Raw genomic sequence first — 17,533 nt, forward strand, 5'->3', positions numbered from 1 at the left:
TTTCCCAAGGGACAAAGGGAACGTAGGCAGCGACAAGGCAGCTAGCAATCCCAGTGCAGGGCTGCCACAAAATGGGCTGCAGAGATTTCCTCCCTATAGGCTGCAAATCTCTGGGGTGAAAAGGTTGTTGGTGCAAGGTAATCAGTTGGCTTGGGGAGGGATCTATCAACACCCTCTTGAGGGAAACAGATCCCTAGGGAGAAATTCCCTTCTACATTGTGGCAGGGATTGTAGGCGTACATCAATGGGACAAGGTCACACAAAGGCAGGCAGTATTGCTCTATGTGGGATAAAGCAGAGCTCAGCACTGGCATGCTCGCATTTAAGTGGTTATCACTTATTATTTGCAACGCATTTAAGTGGTTATCACTTATTCACAGGGACATTACTCACTGTAGTCAACGTGAACTCCTGGTGTAGCCAGCTTTGAGCTCCCAGGCTGCAAGATGAGAGCAGTTTGGCTGTTTCAGCTCAAGTATCTGCCAACAAATTGATGCAATTAATATATTTATTATTAAAAAAATATTTCATCCATTTACTTCCCCCTATTGCCCACCCAAAAAATCAAAAACGCCAGCAGGGATTTCAAGCACATCCCTATGGAAGAGCAGAGTGGGACCATCACTGCAGGTGGAGGGGTTGGCATCAATTCATTGACCAACCTTTCTTTTGGTTTTGAGGCTGGGAAAGATGTTTACCTAAAGCACACCCCTCTCCCAATTGCTTCACTGTAAAGGGTGTAGCAGATGCATGCTCATTTGGAGGATAAGGAGCCCAGATGGGAGCACGCTAATTGCACTCTTGCATCAAAATTAATCACTTTTAAAAATACATGAAACCTATAGAAATCATATGGCCATGCATTAAATAATATTCCCCTGGGCAAACTGACAGCTGAAGCACACAGATAATGATGAATGGTGAGAGCAGCTCTCGTTAGTCATTCCCCCTCCCCAGCCCAAATCCCTGCTGTGTCCTCACCCCAATGGGTTGTACTATGAGGCACATGCTCACACTTAATGATCCAAGATGTGCTAAAGGGGAAAAAAAACCATTTCCAATCAGTCTTGCCTGCCACTGAGCAAGCCTCAGAGCCTGCTGAGGGTGATTACAGGCTGGGGCTTCTGTTTGTGGGGAAGCACAGCCCCTCAGCTTACAGGACAAGGGTGGCTCATCCATCAGGTTGGGCTGTGCTCCTCAGATGGCAGCCAGGATGGCTGAAGCAAGGCAGAGAATTGCAGCCAGCTGTGCTTATGGTTTTCACTGGCTTAACCCATATAGGGATGCTGGGTTTTAACCCAAAAAATCCTACTGTGTGAGATCCGGCAGGAGCAGAACTGCATCCTGAGGTTTCACTTTATGTCCACTAAAGCCAGTAGACATAAGCTGGAGAACCCTCTTGGATTTTGTCCAAGCTGGAGAAGCAAAACCACACATTAAATGTATAACACACAAACCCTAGCATGTGATGGCTCTCTGGTATCCTTGCTCTTGATTCCACACCCAGAAGATAGCATTCCTTCTGCCTCCAGCTGTGTTGGCTTTTCTCAAGCAGCTCTTGGCTCATCCATCACTCTGCATCCCAGCCAACCTTGCAGGATTACAGCCCTTTCCTCCCAAATTCTGCTCTTGGAACTCCCATTGTAGATTGCACCCTCCCACTGACAGAGAAGACATTTCTCATGCTATCTCATGGTAAATGGATGCAGGTGATGGTTCCTCCAGACAGCCCAGCTTTCTGCCATTCCTCAAATGTCCCATGGCTTCCACTGAGGTCTCAGAGGTGGGGTTGGTAGAGACCTTAAAGCTCACCCCTGCCATGGCAAGAGCAGGACAGAGCCAGATGGCTTAAGTCTGGCTTCAAGAGCAGCAGGACTTTGGGAAGACCCTCCTGGTAGAGATAAATAACATGATTTCAGCACTGAGTCCTTGCTTTGCTTATTTCTAGCTTGCAGGAGCTGGTGCCAGTCCAAGGTCCTGGTGGATGGTCACATCCCAGTCCCCTAAGTACCTACAAATAGTCAAACACTCATCTTAACGATGGCTAAATGAAAAAAGAATTGTCCAACTGCTGCACAATCCTGTGTTGTAAGGCTGGGAAATTAATTTGTGCAGCTGTCATTTGGATTGGTGCCATCCATGTGTTCCCTGGGAAGACTTGCTGTGCACCCTGCAATGCCTGCAATGTATCTCCTGATCCCTCCACTCACACACACAGCAGCTGAGCAGTTTCTGGGCCATGAAGAGAGGAGGAAAATGATTTCCTAAAGGAGCCATTCACATTTCACAGCCTCATTTAGGTGAAATTCAGTCATTTTGCTTCCAGCACAACAGGCAGGTGCCTTACTATGAGAACAGAAAACTCACATCAGTCCGTGTGAGCCTGTAAAGGGATCAGGGAGCCATGAATAAAAAACTCTTTCCTCTGAGGTATTTCCTGAACACAAATGGCTTTCTGTGCTCCCTGTCCCTTCTCTAACACCTTCAGACACACTTGCATGGAGCAAAGCCTCTACCTGCACACCACTCTTAAGGAGCAAAGAGCTGACAGCAGCAATTAGCATGCACAGGGCTCTTCCCTCCTCCTAACTCAGTCAGAATAATTCATCAGCCAAAAAAAACCTTCAAACAGCATCATCCTCTGACAGGTCCTGATTGTAGATGTGCTCTCTGATTCACTTTGGGATATAAACTGACCTGTGAAGCTCCAGTTGAACTCAGGCTAATGAGTCCTTGTAGGGCCATTGGGAGCTCTCATTTATTTAAGGATTTGGCCGTGGTGCACATCTCCCAAAGCATATGTGTCTCAGCCCTGGTCTGCCAGCTTCTCCAGGAGAGTGCTGTGGGAGACAGTGTCAAAAGCTTTACTAAGGCCCAGGTAGACTACATCAAAAGCCTTTCCCTCATCCACCATGCGGCCACCCAGTCATAGAGCCACACAAGACCTGCCTTCCGTGAGCCCATCCTGGCTCAGCCTTATGGCACATGGTTGTACCACCACGTGGTCACACTCAAGATGATATTTCCCTCATATTAACACCTCTCTCTTTCCCTTCAGTCTGAAAGCTGTGCTGATGGGGAAGCCCCAAGACAACACGGTGGACTTATCAGGCATCCCACTGACACTGAAGGACCTGGAGCGTGTCACGTCGTACCTGCAGCACAGCTCGGAGCACATCGACACAGTGGAGCTGTGCTTCACAGAGCTGACGGATGAGATGCTGCTGCAGCTGCTGCCAGCACTGTGTGGCCTTCCTCACCTCACCACGTTGTCCCTCAACGGCAACCGGCTGACCAAAGCCATCCTCCGGGACCTCACCGAAACCCTGAAAGACCCCAAGAAGTTCCCCAGCGTCACCTGGATCGACCTCGGGAACAACGTGGACATCTTCTCCTTGCCACAGCCCTTCTTGGTCAGCCTGAAGAGGAGGTGCCCGAAGCAAGGCAACTTGCCGACCATTTTGGAGTTTGGTGAAGGGCAGGTCAGCGATTTGGAGAACCAGGACGGCCTGGCTGAGAGCCAGGAGGACCTGAGGGGTGAAAACTGTGATGAAACCCCATCGGGGAAAGCAGAGGGCAGGACAGTGGAGGAGCGAGGCACCACAACACCGCAGACGTGACGTTGGCTCTACGTTGGGTACATTTGGGTGACAAACCCAAGGTCTCCTCATCACAGGTCCTGGCATGGGTGGCTACAGGTGGTGGGATGCTCTGGGAGCACACTGCCTTCTTCCCCTGTGATGAATATCGATGCTGCGCTCCTAACACAGAAGCAGGATGGTGTTGTATACTTCTCTCTCATTCCCTGTTCATTGCAGGGGAGTTGGACTAGCTGACCCCGTAGGGTCCCTTCCAACTCAAATGATTCTATGAAAAGCCAAGAAGGTGTTTTTAAACGGTAGTGCTATGCTTTTTAACCTCTCCAAATACAAATCGCCAAAGTGTTGGAACATGAGGCCCTTAGAAGCACAAAGAGGAGCAGGAAGGTGACCAGATCCAGTGGGATCCCAGCTGGTCACCCGCACGTGATGGACAGACTTTGCTCACAAACACTGCACAGAGCTGCAACCCTTTCCCATACCAACTTCAGGAACTGAATAGTGTGCCTGGTGAGATCAACACAAAGCCTGATCCCGCTCCAAGGGAACCCACTCCAATCAGGGTGTTCCTACTCCCAGCCCCACAGCAGAGCTTTGCTTTCCTTGTGCTGGCATGGAGCTGGATGCCAGTGCACTCATTGCCTGGGTGCTGCTCCCCAGCCTTACTGAGCCTGGGCTGGCCCTGCTGCTTGCCCAGTGCTCATCCAGCCCTAAAATCCAGTTTCTCACCTTCTGAGCTACTGCGATGACCCCAGGGCTTCCCATTCTTGCACCAGGGCCCCCTGTGTGTTCTGGGGAGCAAAGTGCACAGTCTGGAACCAGGGCTCAGCTCAGGCTCATTGCTGACAAAGGAGACCACGATACTGAAGGCTTATACCTTTGAGTTTATGGTTAATAAGAAGGTTCATAGGAAAAAGAACAAACCTTGGGGCTCTTCCCTCTATCACTGCCATTCATGCTGGGTGGACATGGCCAGCTGAAGGTCCCAAGCACACAAAGGCTTTCAGGTCACTTGGCCACATCCTTCTCCCTGGTCCAGAAGTGCTTTGTTTGTACAATGATGTTTTGTTTTTTGGCTTGGTTTTGGTTTGTTTTAATTATTACTTTTTTTTTTTTTTAATAAATATTCTTATTTCTGTGTGGAAAACAGCTCACAACAGAGCATGGCAATGCACACTTTGGTTTCTAAGCCAGAATTTCATGTGATTCGATGGGTTGATGGTTGGACTAGATGATCTTACAGGTCTTTCCAACCTGAAGGATTCTGTGATTCTAAGCCCAAGGGAGGGCAGGAGAATGGGAAACACTTTCCCTCCCTTACACTCCATGGACCAAACAGACCTCCCCTTGCCAAGAGGAAGCTCACCTGCCCCTGCCCACAGCCCTTCCCCTGCACAGCTTTGCAGCATCACCTTGCACCTGGGAGCAGTGAGCTCTGGCTTTGCTTTTCTGAGTGCAAGCAGCACTGTAAGCACTCAGACTTCTCTATTGTCCCTCATTTCACATCACTGCACCAGGAAGCTGCACGCCTTGTGCAGGGGGGGTTCATGCTAACAGTTGTTTCTCCTGCAAGTATGTAACTTAGAAGAAGCTCTGCTACTCGTTTTAATACATTTAGCAAAGTTCTGTATGATTTGCATGTATCTAAGCCTTTTGTTTGTTTGTTTTCTAATGCTCACTCTTTCAACTGGCATGAAAAATACTTTGCGGTGAATCAACTGTTGTTTGAAATAAAGGAGCTATCTGTAATCAAAATAAATGCCACTGTTTAATAAAACATTAAGATCTCCTCTGTACAGCTGCTGCCCAGCATCTCTGATCTAGCCTGCAAAGCCATACACAGTGCTTTCCGAGTTGTTCTGGCTAGAAGCTCTTAAACAGCCCTAAAATAAGGATTTGAGAGATGAAAATTAGAATATTAATGCTGATTGAGCTCATTTGCCATCAAGATGGGGTGAGAACGTGTACCTTAAAATCATTACATCCATAAGAACTCAGTGCTGGGCTTGGTTAGTTACCCCCAGCAGCACCACACAGATCTGCCCAGGCACAGAGGAAGCTCATCTACAGGAGGGACATGCATGCCTTCAGCAGTAAGGGTGATTAATCAATTAAAGAGATTAGATCAGTGGGGGAGCTGGGACCATGGGGCAGGTGGGGGGTCTGCAGAGGTGGTGTGTGGGAAAGAGGATAAAACACCAAAGCTCAACAATGCTTTGGCTCAAAGCACTGCTGCTGCTCAGCAGCTTGCAGAGGAGATGCCCAGGGCTCGCCCAGAGCCACAGCATGGGAAAGGGAAAAAGGGGCTTTGGTCATCAAAGGCGACAATGGGGTGGAAGCAGTGTCACAGCAGGACAGCACCAACAAATCCATTCCAAGTTGGCTCACTGGGATTGATTTTGCATTTGGGCACTGATATTTCTTTTCAGCACTGGAGGAGGAAGATGCTTCTGAGCTCACCTGCTCGTGCCCTCAAAAAAGCAAAACCCCTACATCCCATTAACCAGCACTGTCTCACCTCCAGCTGCTATCACCACAGAGACTGAATGACCTTATTAGCAGTACTCACAGAACGATGAAAACTAACAAACTTATAACCTCTCCAGTGCGATGCACTGAGCTGAGCAAAGGGGGTTTGTTGGCATTTGCAAAAGGAGCTCCCTGCTGCAGCCCTGCTCTTTGTCTCAGTGAAAAGCAGTTTGCAATGCATTTCTTTTATTTCCTTCTGAGCACACTGGGGAGAAATGCAATAGGAATTAAAGCAGAGGAGGTGGTGAGTATGGGCTGTTTTTTGCTTATATTGGTACTTTGTGGCCTTAAGAGCATACAGGAGGAGGTGCATATGTATTAGCAGGAAAATACAGTGCTTGGGAGCACGAAACATGCTTCTTCAGGGACTGAGCAAGGTTCCTACACATGGCACATGTGTGGTGAGCTACCTGCAGAGCGAGCCAATGGAAAGCACTGATTTTTGATCTCATTTTCAGGTGGTCCCACCTGGAATCAGGAGTTGGAGTCTGTGATCCCTACAGGTCCCATCCAACTCAGGAGATTCTATGATTCTATTCTACAGTTTGGGATTTTGGGGGCTGCAGTTGGGCCATAACAAAACCTACACTGATACCATGGTTATCACGAGGAACATCAGCTCCCAGAGGAGGTTATGCCAAAGATTGCAGCTGAAATGCCAATGCTGCCTGGGGTCTGACATTATTCTCCTTATTAGCAGGAGAAAAAGCACTGGTGAGGGGAATCTGTTGCATTATTTATTGGTAGCTCACGGTGGTGTGTTCAGTGCTGGTTGTGGAGGTAGCACAGAGGCTGCTGGGGCTCAGCAGATAGGGGAAAACGTATATAGCAGCAGCTGGAAAAGTAATGAAGTATCATTCCTTAAGGGCTACCTGAGTGATACACAAAGCATTGAGCAGCAAAGCCAGAGGGGCCTCAGCCCTTTCTGAGCCAAAGCTCAGAACAACCCTGGGTCTTGCAGCAGCTCATGAGACACAGTGCCCAGATGGAAAACAGCAATTGCCTTTGGCAGACTAAGGTCACAGCCTGCCCTACGAGGGCTAAAAGCATGTGAAGCACATCAGGACTGGGGTTGCTTTTCCTGCACCAAGACTCAGAAACCACCTCCCAGCACGCTAGGAAAAGGTATTCTGCTCCTTACAGGAATCCTCAGTAACAAAACAGACACATCTCCAGGTCTCTCATTATTTCATGTCTGCTGAGCGAAGCCATCTCTGCTGGAAGTTATTAAACAGTTCTGCTTTGCAACAAACATAAACTGCTTTTGTTACTCACCAGCAGCCTCCTGCAGGGCTCCATCCACCCCAGGGAGGTGCCCCGTGGGGTCCTCAGTCAAAATCCACATTGCTACAAAAGCCCAGAGAGAAGCACCCGTTGGTTCCTGGTCCTCTCCATGCCAGGAGAGGCAAATAAACCAGTGGAGTCTACATAGCAGCCCCAGGAAGCCTTTTCTAAGCTGTATTTGGTGGATTTGGCTGAGTAATGGGTTGCCAGCATGGCTCTTTATAGCTCTGTTGCATGCTGCATCCCTCAGTGCACTGTTAGTGGAAATCAGAGTTACACTGAGACCTCAGAGCATCGTAACACAGCACCTCTGTATAAATACATCTGGAACACATACAGTGACTTAGTCTGGTTATATGGAATGCTACAAGATAAAGGGAGGGATATGGGCTGTAATAAGACTGGGAAACAAATCCAGGTGCATCACCACGGGAATGAGCCCCACTTCCCCTCTTTCGCAGCCACCTCTCCTCTCGGCAACACCTACAATTCTTATACAAAAGAAACAAGGCAGCAGCAAAGAATTGATCTGAGCACCATGCTCAGGCACGTGCTAATCCAGCTCATCCCAAACTCCTATTGAACCCTGTGAAAAGCAGTACAGACAAAAAAAAAACCACACAAAATAAAAGGGCTCCACTTTACAGCTGCATTCACATGTAGCTTCCTAACAGAACTTCACCTTTTTTTCCCCTGCCTTTTTTTGCTGTTTAACCTCCTCCTCTGCACACAGCTGTTTGTTAAGCTACAAATGCACAGGGTGAGTAGTTTTCCCAAGCACTGTGGGGGAAACTGTGCTACCCTGCAAGCTTGGAGCTCCCCTCAAGCACATGGGCTGAAAACAGCTTCTCATAGAGCTGAGGGCTAACATACAAAACTTTACCTTTCCATTCCACACTGTGCCCTTTGCCCATGTCCATTTGCCACAGAGACCTGCCAGTTATGTTCAGGTTTTTGCTCGAGGTGGAAAAAGAGCAAGAGGGGCTTTGCAAACACATCTCAGTCCAACCAGCTGGTATGCACTGTCCAGACAACATGCAAAAATTACTATAAAATCAGGGGGTGCTCAGCCAAGAAAAACAGCTTACAGCATTGCAACATTCAGCAAAGCATGAGCACTACTTTGAGGTCTGATCTGCTGCCATCATAGAGTGCATCACGTTTCCAACTGTGCTCCCTTCTGAGGGAACAGTGGAAGGCACAAGCTGTGTTCCCTGCACTATGCACTGAGCACTATCCACGTGCCCAGTGGAATGGCAGCTTTAATTTGAGCTCTGTTTGCATACCAAGTACATTTTGCAGACAGATCTCAGGTGCATACACCTCCAGAATCACCCACCTGGCTGCTGAGCACACAGTACTGCTCCACCCAAGTCACAGAGCCATTAAGGTTGGAAAAGACCACTAAGATCATCAAGGCTGACCATCCACCCACCCCCACCATGCCCACTAAAATAGGAAATGACGTCCCAGTGTTTCTGAAGGGTATTTCTGAAGCAGACCCACACAGGAACAACAGAACGTTGGACATTTTGTATATTTCAGCGTAGAAGTCTCTATTACCTTCTCTTAGAAAGGTATGAGTTGAAAGGGAAGTCCAAAGGCCACCTGGTCCCACTCCTGACAATGCTTCCTTATATCCAATCTCAGCCTCCCTTCTGTTAGTTGGAAACCATTTCCCCTTATCCTATCACAACAGATCCTGATCAAGAACGTTGTATTTTAACCCATGCGCCCTTCCAGCTCACCAGCACCATTTCCCCTCCCCTCCCAGCCCACCAAACCTTCCAAACCCTGAGCAGCCCTTCACAAGGAGCTCCTTCAATTCCACACACCAGCCACAGCCCATTGGTACCTCCTCCTCCCTCCTTCACCACTACGAAAACCCGAAGGGTGGAATTAGACACTACCTTCTCTGAGAAGTCACCATTTTTCCTACCTGCACTTCCTCTTTGTAACAGAGATGGGCACCAACTCTCTCTCCTCTGCCAAGTGTGACCTGTGCTGCTTCTTCACCTCAATCCCAAAGCCACCAGCACTGCCCATCTGGATCCTGCACCCAGCAGAGGAAATTAGATAATAAATGTTATACTTTTATATATATATGTAGAGAGAGAGCACTGTATTCTGTTTAAGAAAGAAGGAAAAATGCTGCCTTGTGCCCAAGCTGCTGCTTCTGAGGAGTGTTAACTGGAGGCAGGTGTTTAAAATGAGGAGGAGGGGCACAGCTTCTCCTGAGGTCCCAATGAGCACAGCTGTGCCAGCACAGAGCTCAGGCCCTGCTGCAAACCTCGTGGCTTTTAATGAGGTTTTTCATGAGGTTTGCATGTTTAATAAGGTTTTCCAATCTCCAGCTCAGGTTGTGCCACCCCTCGTAGCTACCTGCTGTCCTTGTGAGTAATTGGCTGCAGGATGAAATTGTATTTGCAGTTCTGCAATAATGCCCTCTGTGAACTGACCCCCACTGCTCACTCCTCATAGAAATGCACCTGGATGTGCCAAGGGGAGGGCAGGTACTCCCCTAGGAACAGTGTAACTGTGGGCACTTTCTTCCACTCTCTGCCCCCAAAGCCAGCTTTTTCTTCACCTGCAGCTGCTGGCACAGTGACACAGCACTGCTGTGATCTCTAAAGACCTTTTTGAAACTTAAAGGTGATGGCTTTGAAACCCTTTTCCTTGATGTGGTCTGGGTTGCCAAACAGCAGCACTGACACACACAGGCTCTGTACCACCTCCTGCAAACACAGAGCAGCCCTGCAGAGATGCTCCTGCAGAAGCACACAGGCTGGCTTAGCGAGGTGACTGCACGCACATTAAATCCACCTTTGGTTCAGAGACTTCCCATTATTTTCTGAAATCACCGTGGCATCTCTTAGCTCCGGGCTTGTATCTTTGAGACAATTCTCATCATCTTCACAGCAGGTTCCCTGTGCATTTCCCCTCCCGAGGAGGGCTCAGCATAAAGATTTTATTCATTTACTGCTACAGCTGAAAGTAGTAAATACTTGAGTTAACATACTTGAGCAAAGTGTGTTAGCAACACCTCACCGAGCCCTTCCCCTTCACTCTGATCCCCACATTCTTCCTCTGTAGTACAGAGATGACACAGTTTCACAGGAATGCTGGCAGATCATCTTGAGGTTATCTGAAGGAGGCCCAAGAGATGTGAAACATTTCATTTGCTGTCACTGTGGGCCACATTAAACTACTGTTGAGCAAGTCACCTGAACACCAGTATTGTTTCTGCTATCCAATAAGTGCTCTGCTAACCTAATGACTATAGGAAGCGTTCCGTAGCACTGGTGTCATGACCCAGAGAGTAATTAATAAAATCTAAGCTGCTCAGAAAAATTCCATGAGTGATAAGGTCAGACTTGGCCCCTTGGTTTGGAAGCTCAGCTCTGAACGTGCTACTCAACATCAAACCTCTTCTAATGCTCAAATAATTACAGCCAACACAAGTGCAGTGATCACACATACACAATACAAGAAAAACAAAGACAGCCAAACCTGAGCACTGTGTCCTCCTAAGGGACCTGGGGGAGCAGAAGTGAGGAGGTCATTCAAACGTCCAGAAGGTGACAAAAAAAAACAAAGGGTGCTCACCAAAAAGCCAGAGGCAGAGCTGGGATTTCCTTCATATAGAGAGTAGCTATACAATTAGTTTACAAGCCACAGCAGATGAAAACTTGATTATGAGAAATCTAACCAATGGTAAAATTGAACAAGTGCCTGACACACACACACAAAAAACCTTCTAAATCGTTGCAGTGAATAGCATTTCAAGTTGATTGAAACTGCAGGGATTTCGAATGCCATCTCCCCAGTATGAATTATTTACTCCCTCGTATTTGGCCCAGGTTTCTCAGCTCCAGGGGCAGGTGTTGGGCTGAGAGGTGTTTATTGGTTTCAGCTGAGCTGCAGCTCAACATTCACCACTGAGATGCACCTGGCTGCACCCTGGTCTTCTCAGCCTTCCTCAATGAGAGCTCAGGAGCTCACTCTTTCTAAACATATTATTTTTGCATGCTCTAAATCAAACTCCATCTGTTAGCTCCTTAAAAGACAATCAGGTGCCATGAAGGTTCACAGAGTGGTCCGAGCAGGAAGGGACCTTTCAAGGCTGTATGGTCCAAGCCCCCTGCAGTGAGCGGGGACACCCTCATCCCCACCAGGTGGGCAGAGCCCTGCCTGGCCTGACCTCGAGCCGAGCTCTGGATAAGGGTGAGGAAGGCCAAGGATTGGTATTTGGAGCCCTTACCCTCCACTCCAAGTAGCTCAGAGTCTGTGGCAGCTGAGGAATCGTTGCAAAGCATTTGCTAATGCAGCAGTTGGAAGTAAACAAACCTCTAAGTTTTCCTTGCATGACACTAATGTCATTTTAGTCATTTCTTGCTAGAAAACAGCAATTCTTCTCACAGCACCTTGCCTTCTCCTCCTCCAACTTAAAATGATGAAGAAGAGTTTAAAAACTAACTGCTCCTCTATCTACCTCCAAGAGATAAAGAGTGAAGTGCTTCACAGTCTGAAACCACCTTCACTCTGAAACACAGCACACTGCTTCCTCCCTTCTTGTCAGGTGGATACAGCCAGCTAGAAGTAATGCAAGCAAAGCAGAGCCACCAAGCCATGCAGGAGCACGGCATTCATACTGGCTTTAGCTAATTCCTGAAATTAATGATATGAGATGTGAAGCTTGCAGTTTATGACCTTGCTGGAAAGGCAGCCATCTCCTTACCCTCACTTCTCTCCTGAAGGCACTCAGCACACCATGCCTGCTTTCTCATCCCACATCTTCCTCATAAAGCACTGGAAAGAACGAGGAGTGAAACCAATGCACCTACAGTGGCATTTGCAAACCATTTGCACAATGCACATTTAATGCTTGTTACTGAAACTCATTCTCCCATCTCGAGCATTGCACCACTTCCAGACGACAGCCAGGTGACAAATTCCCTGCTCTGAGACTGCAGGTCAGCCCCACCGTGTCTCATTTAGTGCCCTAGGTCAGGAGGAGACCGATTCAAGTCTACGTGTCACAAAGCAGTCATTCACATCACGAAGGGCATTTCAGAGTTGGCATCCTTGGCACCACCTCAGCGCAGCAGGAAAGATGTGAACAGGAATAAGAAGTTTATTAGAGCAGCTGCTCCACATCAGGTCAGCAGCCACAGCACGTTTGTGCAGATCACAGCACCACGTGTCAGCACGATGCTTTCTCCCAGACGAATTTCAGCACAGCAGCATTTCCCTTTCTGCTATGAACTGGAGCTCAGCCATTTGTAGCTTCACAGCAGTGCTTCAATCCTTTCATCTACTGCAGAACTACTGATGGTTCTGGCTGTTGTTACGTGCCAAGGACTCCCACCAAGTGCTCTCTTCAACCTTAATGAAATAAAAATTGTGTTTTGAAAACGAGATTTTTCTTCTGTTGCTTATTCACACTGAAAGGTTGATGCATTCCAAATTGGAGCAGGACAGAATGATATTTCTCCTCCCTTCCGAGCACTGTAAGATAAACTCTACCATCAGATGGGATTGCACTTAGGATCATAGTGGTACGTTACGTTCAGGACACCTGCTTAGGTAATGAGGCACCATATTCAAACAGGAATAGCATTCCATTCATTTCCAGCCCATCAGGGGATCCCCGCCGAGGAACTTTGCTGTTATGAAAACAATAAACAATACCAGAATGAAACTCAATAGTTAACTGCAATAGGCACCACCAACTTGTAGCCTCCATAAACCTAAATGAGTTGTTTCCTGTTTACAGAAGTATTCCCCAGACAAGTTCTCTGTTTTAACACGATAATTCTGATGCTGGAAGGAACCACGACAGAGGTAAATCACAGCAAACCTACCCTGAGCCGATTAAACAGCTCACTGAGCAAAAGCTCTTTGTTCCCACTTGCAGGAAGCATGGCCACACTCACTGCCATCGTTGGTGGTGTACAGAACCTCAGTTAGGATAAAATCAGACTCCATGAGCTCCTTCTGAAACACCTTAAACCATTTTTAACTCCTGTCAAGGAGTTGTAATACAAAAGCTCTTAAAATGAGGTGGAAATAGGGAATCAGGGAACTGAATGTACTTCAGCTCTCAGACACTGGGGCAACCTGTTTTTCATACTGCCTTCAGATCAGAAAAAACTGATCAGATCCCAATGAGCTCTGCGTGCTCCATTACCCAGGTTGAATGTTTATGTAAAACCCTGTATCACTCTGAGGCCCTCAGGAAGAAGCCAGGCTGATTCACCTGCACTACAGCATCAGCACTCAGTTATTTTTGTATGTTTCTCTGAAAAAATGTTTTAACCTGTTTTCCTGTGATTAAAAACTGCCTTTACAGCATCAGATACCTCAAGAATTCCACGTTTCATACCACAACATACGAACTCTGCTGGTATGGAACGTGTAGTGACACAGTGGTGACAGAGCCATACTAATGCATGGCTACACAGTTAGCTTTATTCAACTTTGCTAAGTGAACTGTGAAGGGCTTTTAGGTCACTCCCAACTTCTTGATCAATTTAATTACTACAGTGGAAGTATCAGTATTCATATAACTTCCATCTGCTTGGTCAGCTTTGCTTCCTGGCACACACCCTAAAAACTTCACACAGGATGAAAGTATCATCCCTTTCAAAAGCAATATCAATATATATTCCACTCAGAGTTGTACAGCTGATCTAAAAGCTTTAGATTCCTATTCCCACAGCAAAAGCGTGTGTTCACATGCAATTCATTTCTTAGAAATCATTACCTTCTTTCAAAAAGCATACTCTATAAAGAACATTAAAACCTTTCACTTGGTGACACCAAGTGGGCAAAGTCCTCAGCAACTTTGCCTTTTTCACTCCTTATCAGCTACAAAAAAAGAGCTGTCATTACAGAGGATCTCTTTTCCCCTTTCTCCCAATCTGGAGATCACTTTGTATCTGGACCACTACTTAGACAAAACTGTAAAAGTAGCTAGAATAAATGCTGTTGCAGCAGAAATAGTTTTTGCAGTGTTTCTGTCAGATTTGAGGCCAAGTTTCAAGCCTGAACAAGCTACAAGAACAGCTGCATTTGTCCCAGCTTGAACATTTGCTTTTCTTCCCATAGGGGTATTAGGGCCTAATCCCTATAACAGTTACAATAGGGGTCTTAGTATTACTGGTCTAAACTGTTTAAACTAACTAACACCAGACAGAATGCTTACACAACTAAAACCTGTTTACATCATCTGCAGAAATTACACTGTACCACGTATCCATCTACTGTATCATACTGCAGCAAATCATACAAGCCTGCATTGTCTGTCAAAAATGCCCTGGGTAATAAAGTGTCATTTTTTTACACAATGAGTGACAAAAACCGACTGAAGATGTGATTTTTTTTTCTTCAGAATTTTAATGTGTATCAAAACAGAGGAAACACTGTATAAAATTCAAGTCTATGCACAGAAAAATAGGCAGTTCACAAAGCTCAGTCACCAAGCTCACACCCATCTTCCATTGGGTTCCTTCTTCCTCAAACTGTTGTCAGCATCACCACCTGTAATCCAACAGCAGGAGTAAGTCAACCACCCAACATTCACTGTTCACCATTTTGTTAATGTCAGTGATATCATCAGAAAAACCTCTGCTCACCACCAGTCAATCTGACGGTAATTCCAGCGAGTTTTGGTTGATTTCATCACATGACATCCTCAGATAAATTGATTCATTTCTAAATTAAGTAGCAACTTTGTTCTATATTGCTGTAAACTAAACTACAGCGCAGAAGACAGCAGCTCCTATATGTTTACCCTCGGTATTTCAGCCCAATGAAGCTCTGTTTTGTCCTAGTTTCATTAATCCTTCTTTTAGAGTTAAGAATATACAGGAACAAAAAGACAGCTCATGAAAATGCTCTCAAGCACACAATGTTTATGAGACTGAAGCCCAAAGCATCACAAGGAACTAAAAGCAGAACATGAAAACTCACCCAGAACAATCTCCTGCTCTTGCAATCTCACTTCTGTTCCAAGGCTTTGTGAAGGGCTGTAACAAAAACAGACATCAACAACTAATAGTACGTGACAGCAGAGACCTGTAAGTGATACTCCTATTTAAGGATCCCAAAAGATAATCAGAGGGCTTTATATTTTGAGTAAGAGAAGAAGGAAAGTAGATCGATTCAAGCTATGAAGAAAAACCCAACAAAATATGCTTCCTGTATTTCTGAGACTCAGAAAGACCCATTCATCTCAACAGAACCTTCCTGGTATGAGTATCTACACAGTCCAATGAAGTTCATCACCTACCTTCACATTACAGCCATCTCCAGAGAGCCACCTGCTCCCAGTCCTTATCACATCACATCATCTGGAAATCCCACGTTCTGCAGAGCAAACAAACACTGCTCCATTAGTTCTAGCAGACAAGGTCCAGACAACTTTAAGTGCAGATGTGTGTAGCTGTATTTCAGACAAATAAGAAAGTTATCGTCAGTTCTCGCATCTGACGGCACTTCCTATTCTGGGGTATCATCACCAACAGCCAACAACGTTGATAGGTGATTACACAGAGAAACTGTTCAACCTTGAACTGATGGTACCTTCTCCTCTTTGTTGATCAAAACCATTAGTTCTGTTAACAGAACATACCACTTGCTTTGAAAAGATTTATTTGCTTAATTAAGGTATGATTATTACAAGTTATTTTCAATTAACAGCCCTGCACTTAGCTAATTTGCATCTCTAGTACATGAGGAAAGACCTAGAATTTTCTTAACGCCTCTGCAGAAAATAAAGTAACTTACTCTTTGCTTCAGGGCATCGTTCTGCTGGGGAACAGACACCAAAGACACACCGAAGGAGTACTCTTCAGCAGTAATTCTGGAAAACCACAGAAGCACATTTGTTATAACAGAAGACTCTCATTGGCAGCAGTGAGCATACAATTCCGTGTTTTAATAATGAATCATCGTTTTCCAATTGCTTTTTTTTTTTTTTTTCAGCTAATGAAACTTGCTAACTTCCCACGTGCCCGACCACGTGTGCTGCATTTTTCGAACGTAATTCCGCAGAACACCGCGAAAACGGTCCCAGATATCACAGATAAAAGGGGGAAAGCAGGGGGCTGGGCTGAGTTAAAAAAATAAAAACGCACAGGAGGGCTCGTCAGGCTCCGTACCGCCCCTCCCCCCCTCCAAGGCCTCCCAGCCCCACTCACCTCAGGTCGGGCCGCGGGGCCGTTCCAGCGGCGCACGCGCACGCCTGGTGGGGCCCGGTACCGCCGTCCGCCTCCCTGAGGGCCTGAGAGGACGGGAGGAGCGGGGCCCGTTCTCCTTCATCCCCCTCAAATGTCGCCCCGAGTGGTCGGGCCTATAGCTCTTTAGGGACGAGGAGGAACGGCGTGCACCACCGCTGCCCGGCAGTAAGACCCTCGCCTCAGTTCTACCGAGAGCGCTCCACAAACCCAAGCACCACCAGCAGACGCACGAGGAAAAAGGGCGGGAGAGACTCCGGCCGCCGGTTATAAAGGCTCGGGATGTACCACGCTGCGTCGGGGGGAGCGCCGCACCACTGTTCTCGCGAGAGGTGCGTGGGCCGTACCACTGCTCCCGCGAGGCAGCGGGAGAAAGGCGTCCATTTCCCGCTGGGTGGAGCCGTTCTGGCTCCCGGATCGCAAAGAGGAAAAAGAGGATTTGAAGGCAACTCTTATATGCAAGCTCCTGGATTCACGTTAATTATGATAAGTAAAAAGCGCCAACTGCTGAGGGATCAGTGCTCATTTTTAATTATCGAAACACAGAACTCCACGTTTGGGTAATTAAGGAAGACCAGAAGTAGCATTCATGGTACCAGCAAATACCTTTAAAGGCTTCTTTATACAAAATCAAAAAAACAAAACCAGGGAAACATGCTTATTAGAAAAGGAAGAAGGATGATTACCAAAAAAAAAAAGAAAAAAGGGGGGGGGGGGAAGGAGGAAAAAATAGAGAAAAAGGAAAAAATGGGAAAAAGGAGAAGGGGGAAAAACCAACTCTCAGTAAGACCCTTCAGTGGCAAACTTCTGTTTTCCTGCAGCTGGGATCCTGTGCTGTCAGAACCACACAACCCTCCCTTCCAAACACAGATACATTTCTAA

General features: G+C 46.8%; 2 protein-coding genes, 1 long non-coding RNA gene and 2 other non-coding genes across 5 annotated transcripts in view; 2 read left to right on the forward strand and 3 right to left on the reverse strand.

The window, feature by feature from the left end:
* Nucleotides 1-5,455, forward strand: part of LRRC75A (leucine rich repeat containing 75A) — a 47,537-nt gene extending 42,082 nt beyond the window's left edge. The window contains exon 4 of the mRNA XM_065731850.1: nt 3,059-5,455. Coding sequence (XP_065587922.1) covers nt 3,059-3,620 — 562 coding nt within the window. The 3' untranslated portion in view covers nt 3,621-5,455. The remainder of the gene's footprint in view (nt 1-3,058) is intronic.
* Nucleotides 1-16,239, reverse strand: part of LOC136045758 (uncharacterized) — a 152,821-nt gene extending 136,582 nt beyond the window's left edge. Inside the window, exons 1-2 of the long non-coding RNA XR_010621927.1 lie at nt 15,706-16,239; nt 14,905-14,954 (exon numbers count right to left, since the gene is read on the reverse strand). This is a non-coding gene — a long non-coding RNA (uncharacterized LOC136045758). The remainder of the gene's footprint in view (nt 1-14,904; nt 14,955-15,705) is intronic.
* Nucleotides 1-16,477, forward strand: part of TPST1 (tyrosylprotein sulfotransferase 1) — a 150,107-nt gene extending 133,630 nt beyond the window's left edge. Inside the window, exon 6 of the mRNA XM_065731849.1 lies at nt 16,468-16,477. The gene's annotated coding sequence lies outside the window, so the exon portion shown is untranslated. The remainder of the gene's footprint in view (nt 1-16,467) is intronic.
* Nucleotides 15,028-15,101, reverse strand: LOC136046003 (small nucleolar RNA SNORD65). Its single transcript, XR_010621948.1, has one exon. It is a non-coding gene; the product is annotated as a small nucleolar RNA SNORD65 (small nucleolar RNA).
* On the reverse strand, nt 15,864-15,938 carry LOC136045999 (small nucleolar RNA SNORD49). The gene has a single exon (XR_010621944.1). It is a non-coding gene; the product is annotated as a small nucleolar RNA SNORD49 (small nucleolar RNA).
* Nucleotides 16,478-17,533: the final 1,056 nt, after the last annotated feature.

This window comes from Cyrtonyx montezumae, unplaced genomic scaffold (assembly GCF_038088225.1).
Source record: "Cyrtonyx montezumae isolate F1298 unplaced genomic scaffold, pur_monq_1.0 scaffold_15, whole genome shotgun sequence".
Lineage (NCBI taxonomy): Eukaryota > Metazoa > Chordata > Aves > Galliformes > Odontophoridae > Cyrtonyx > Cyrtonyx montezumae.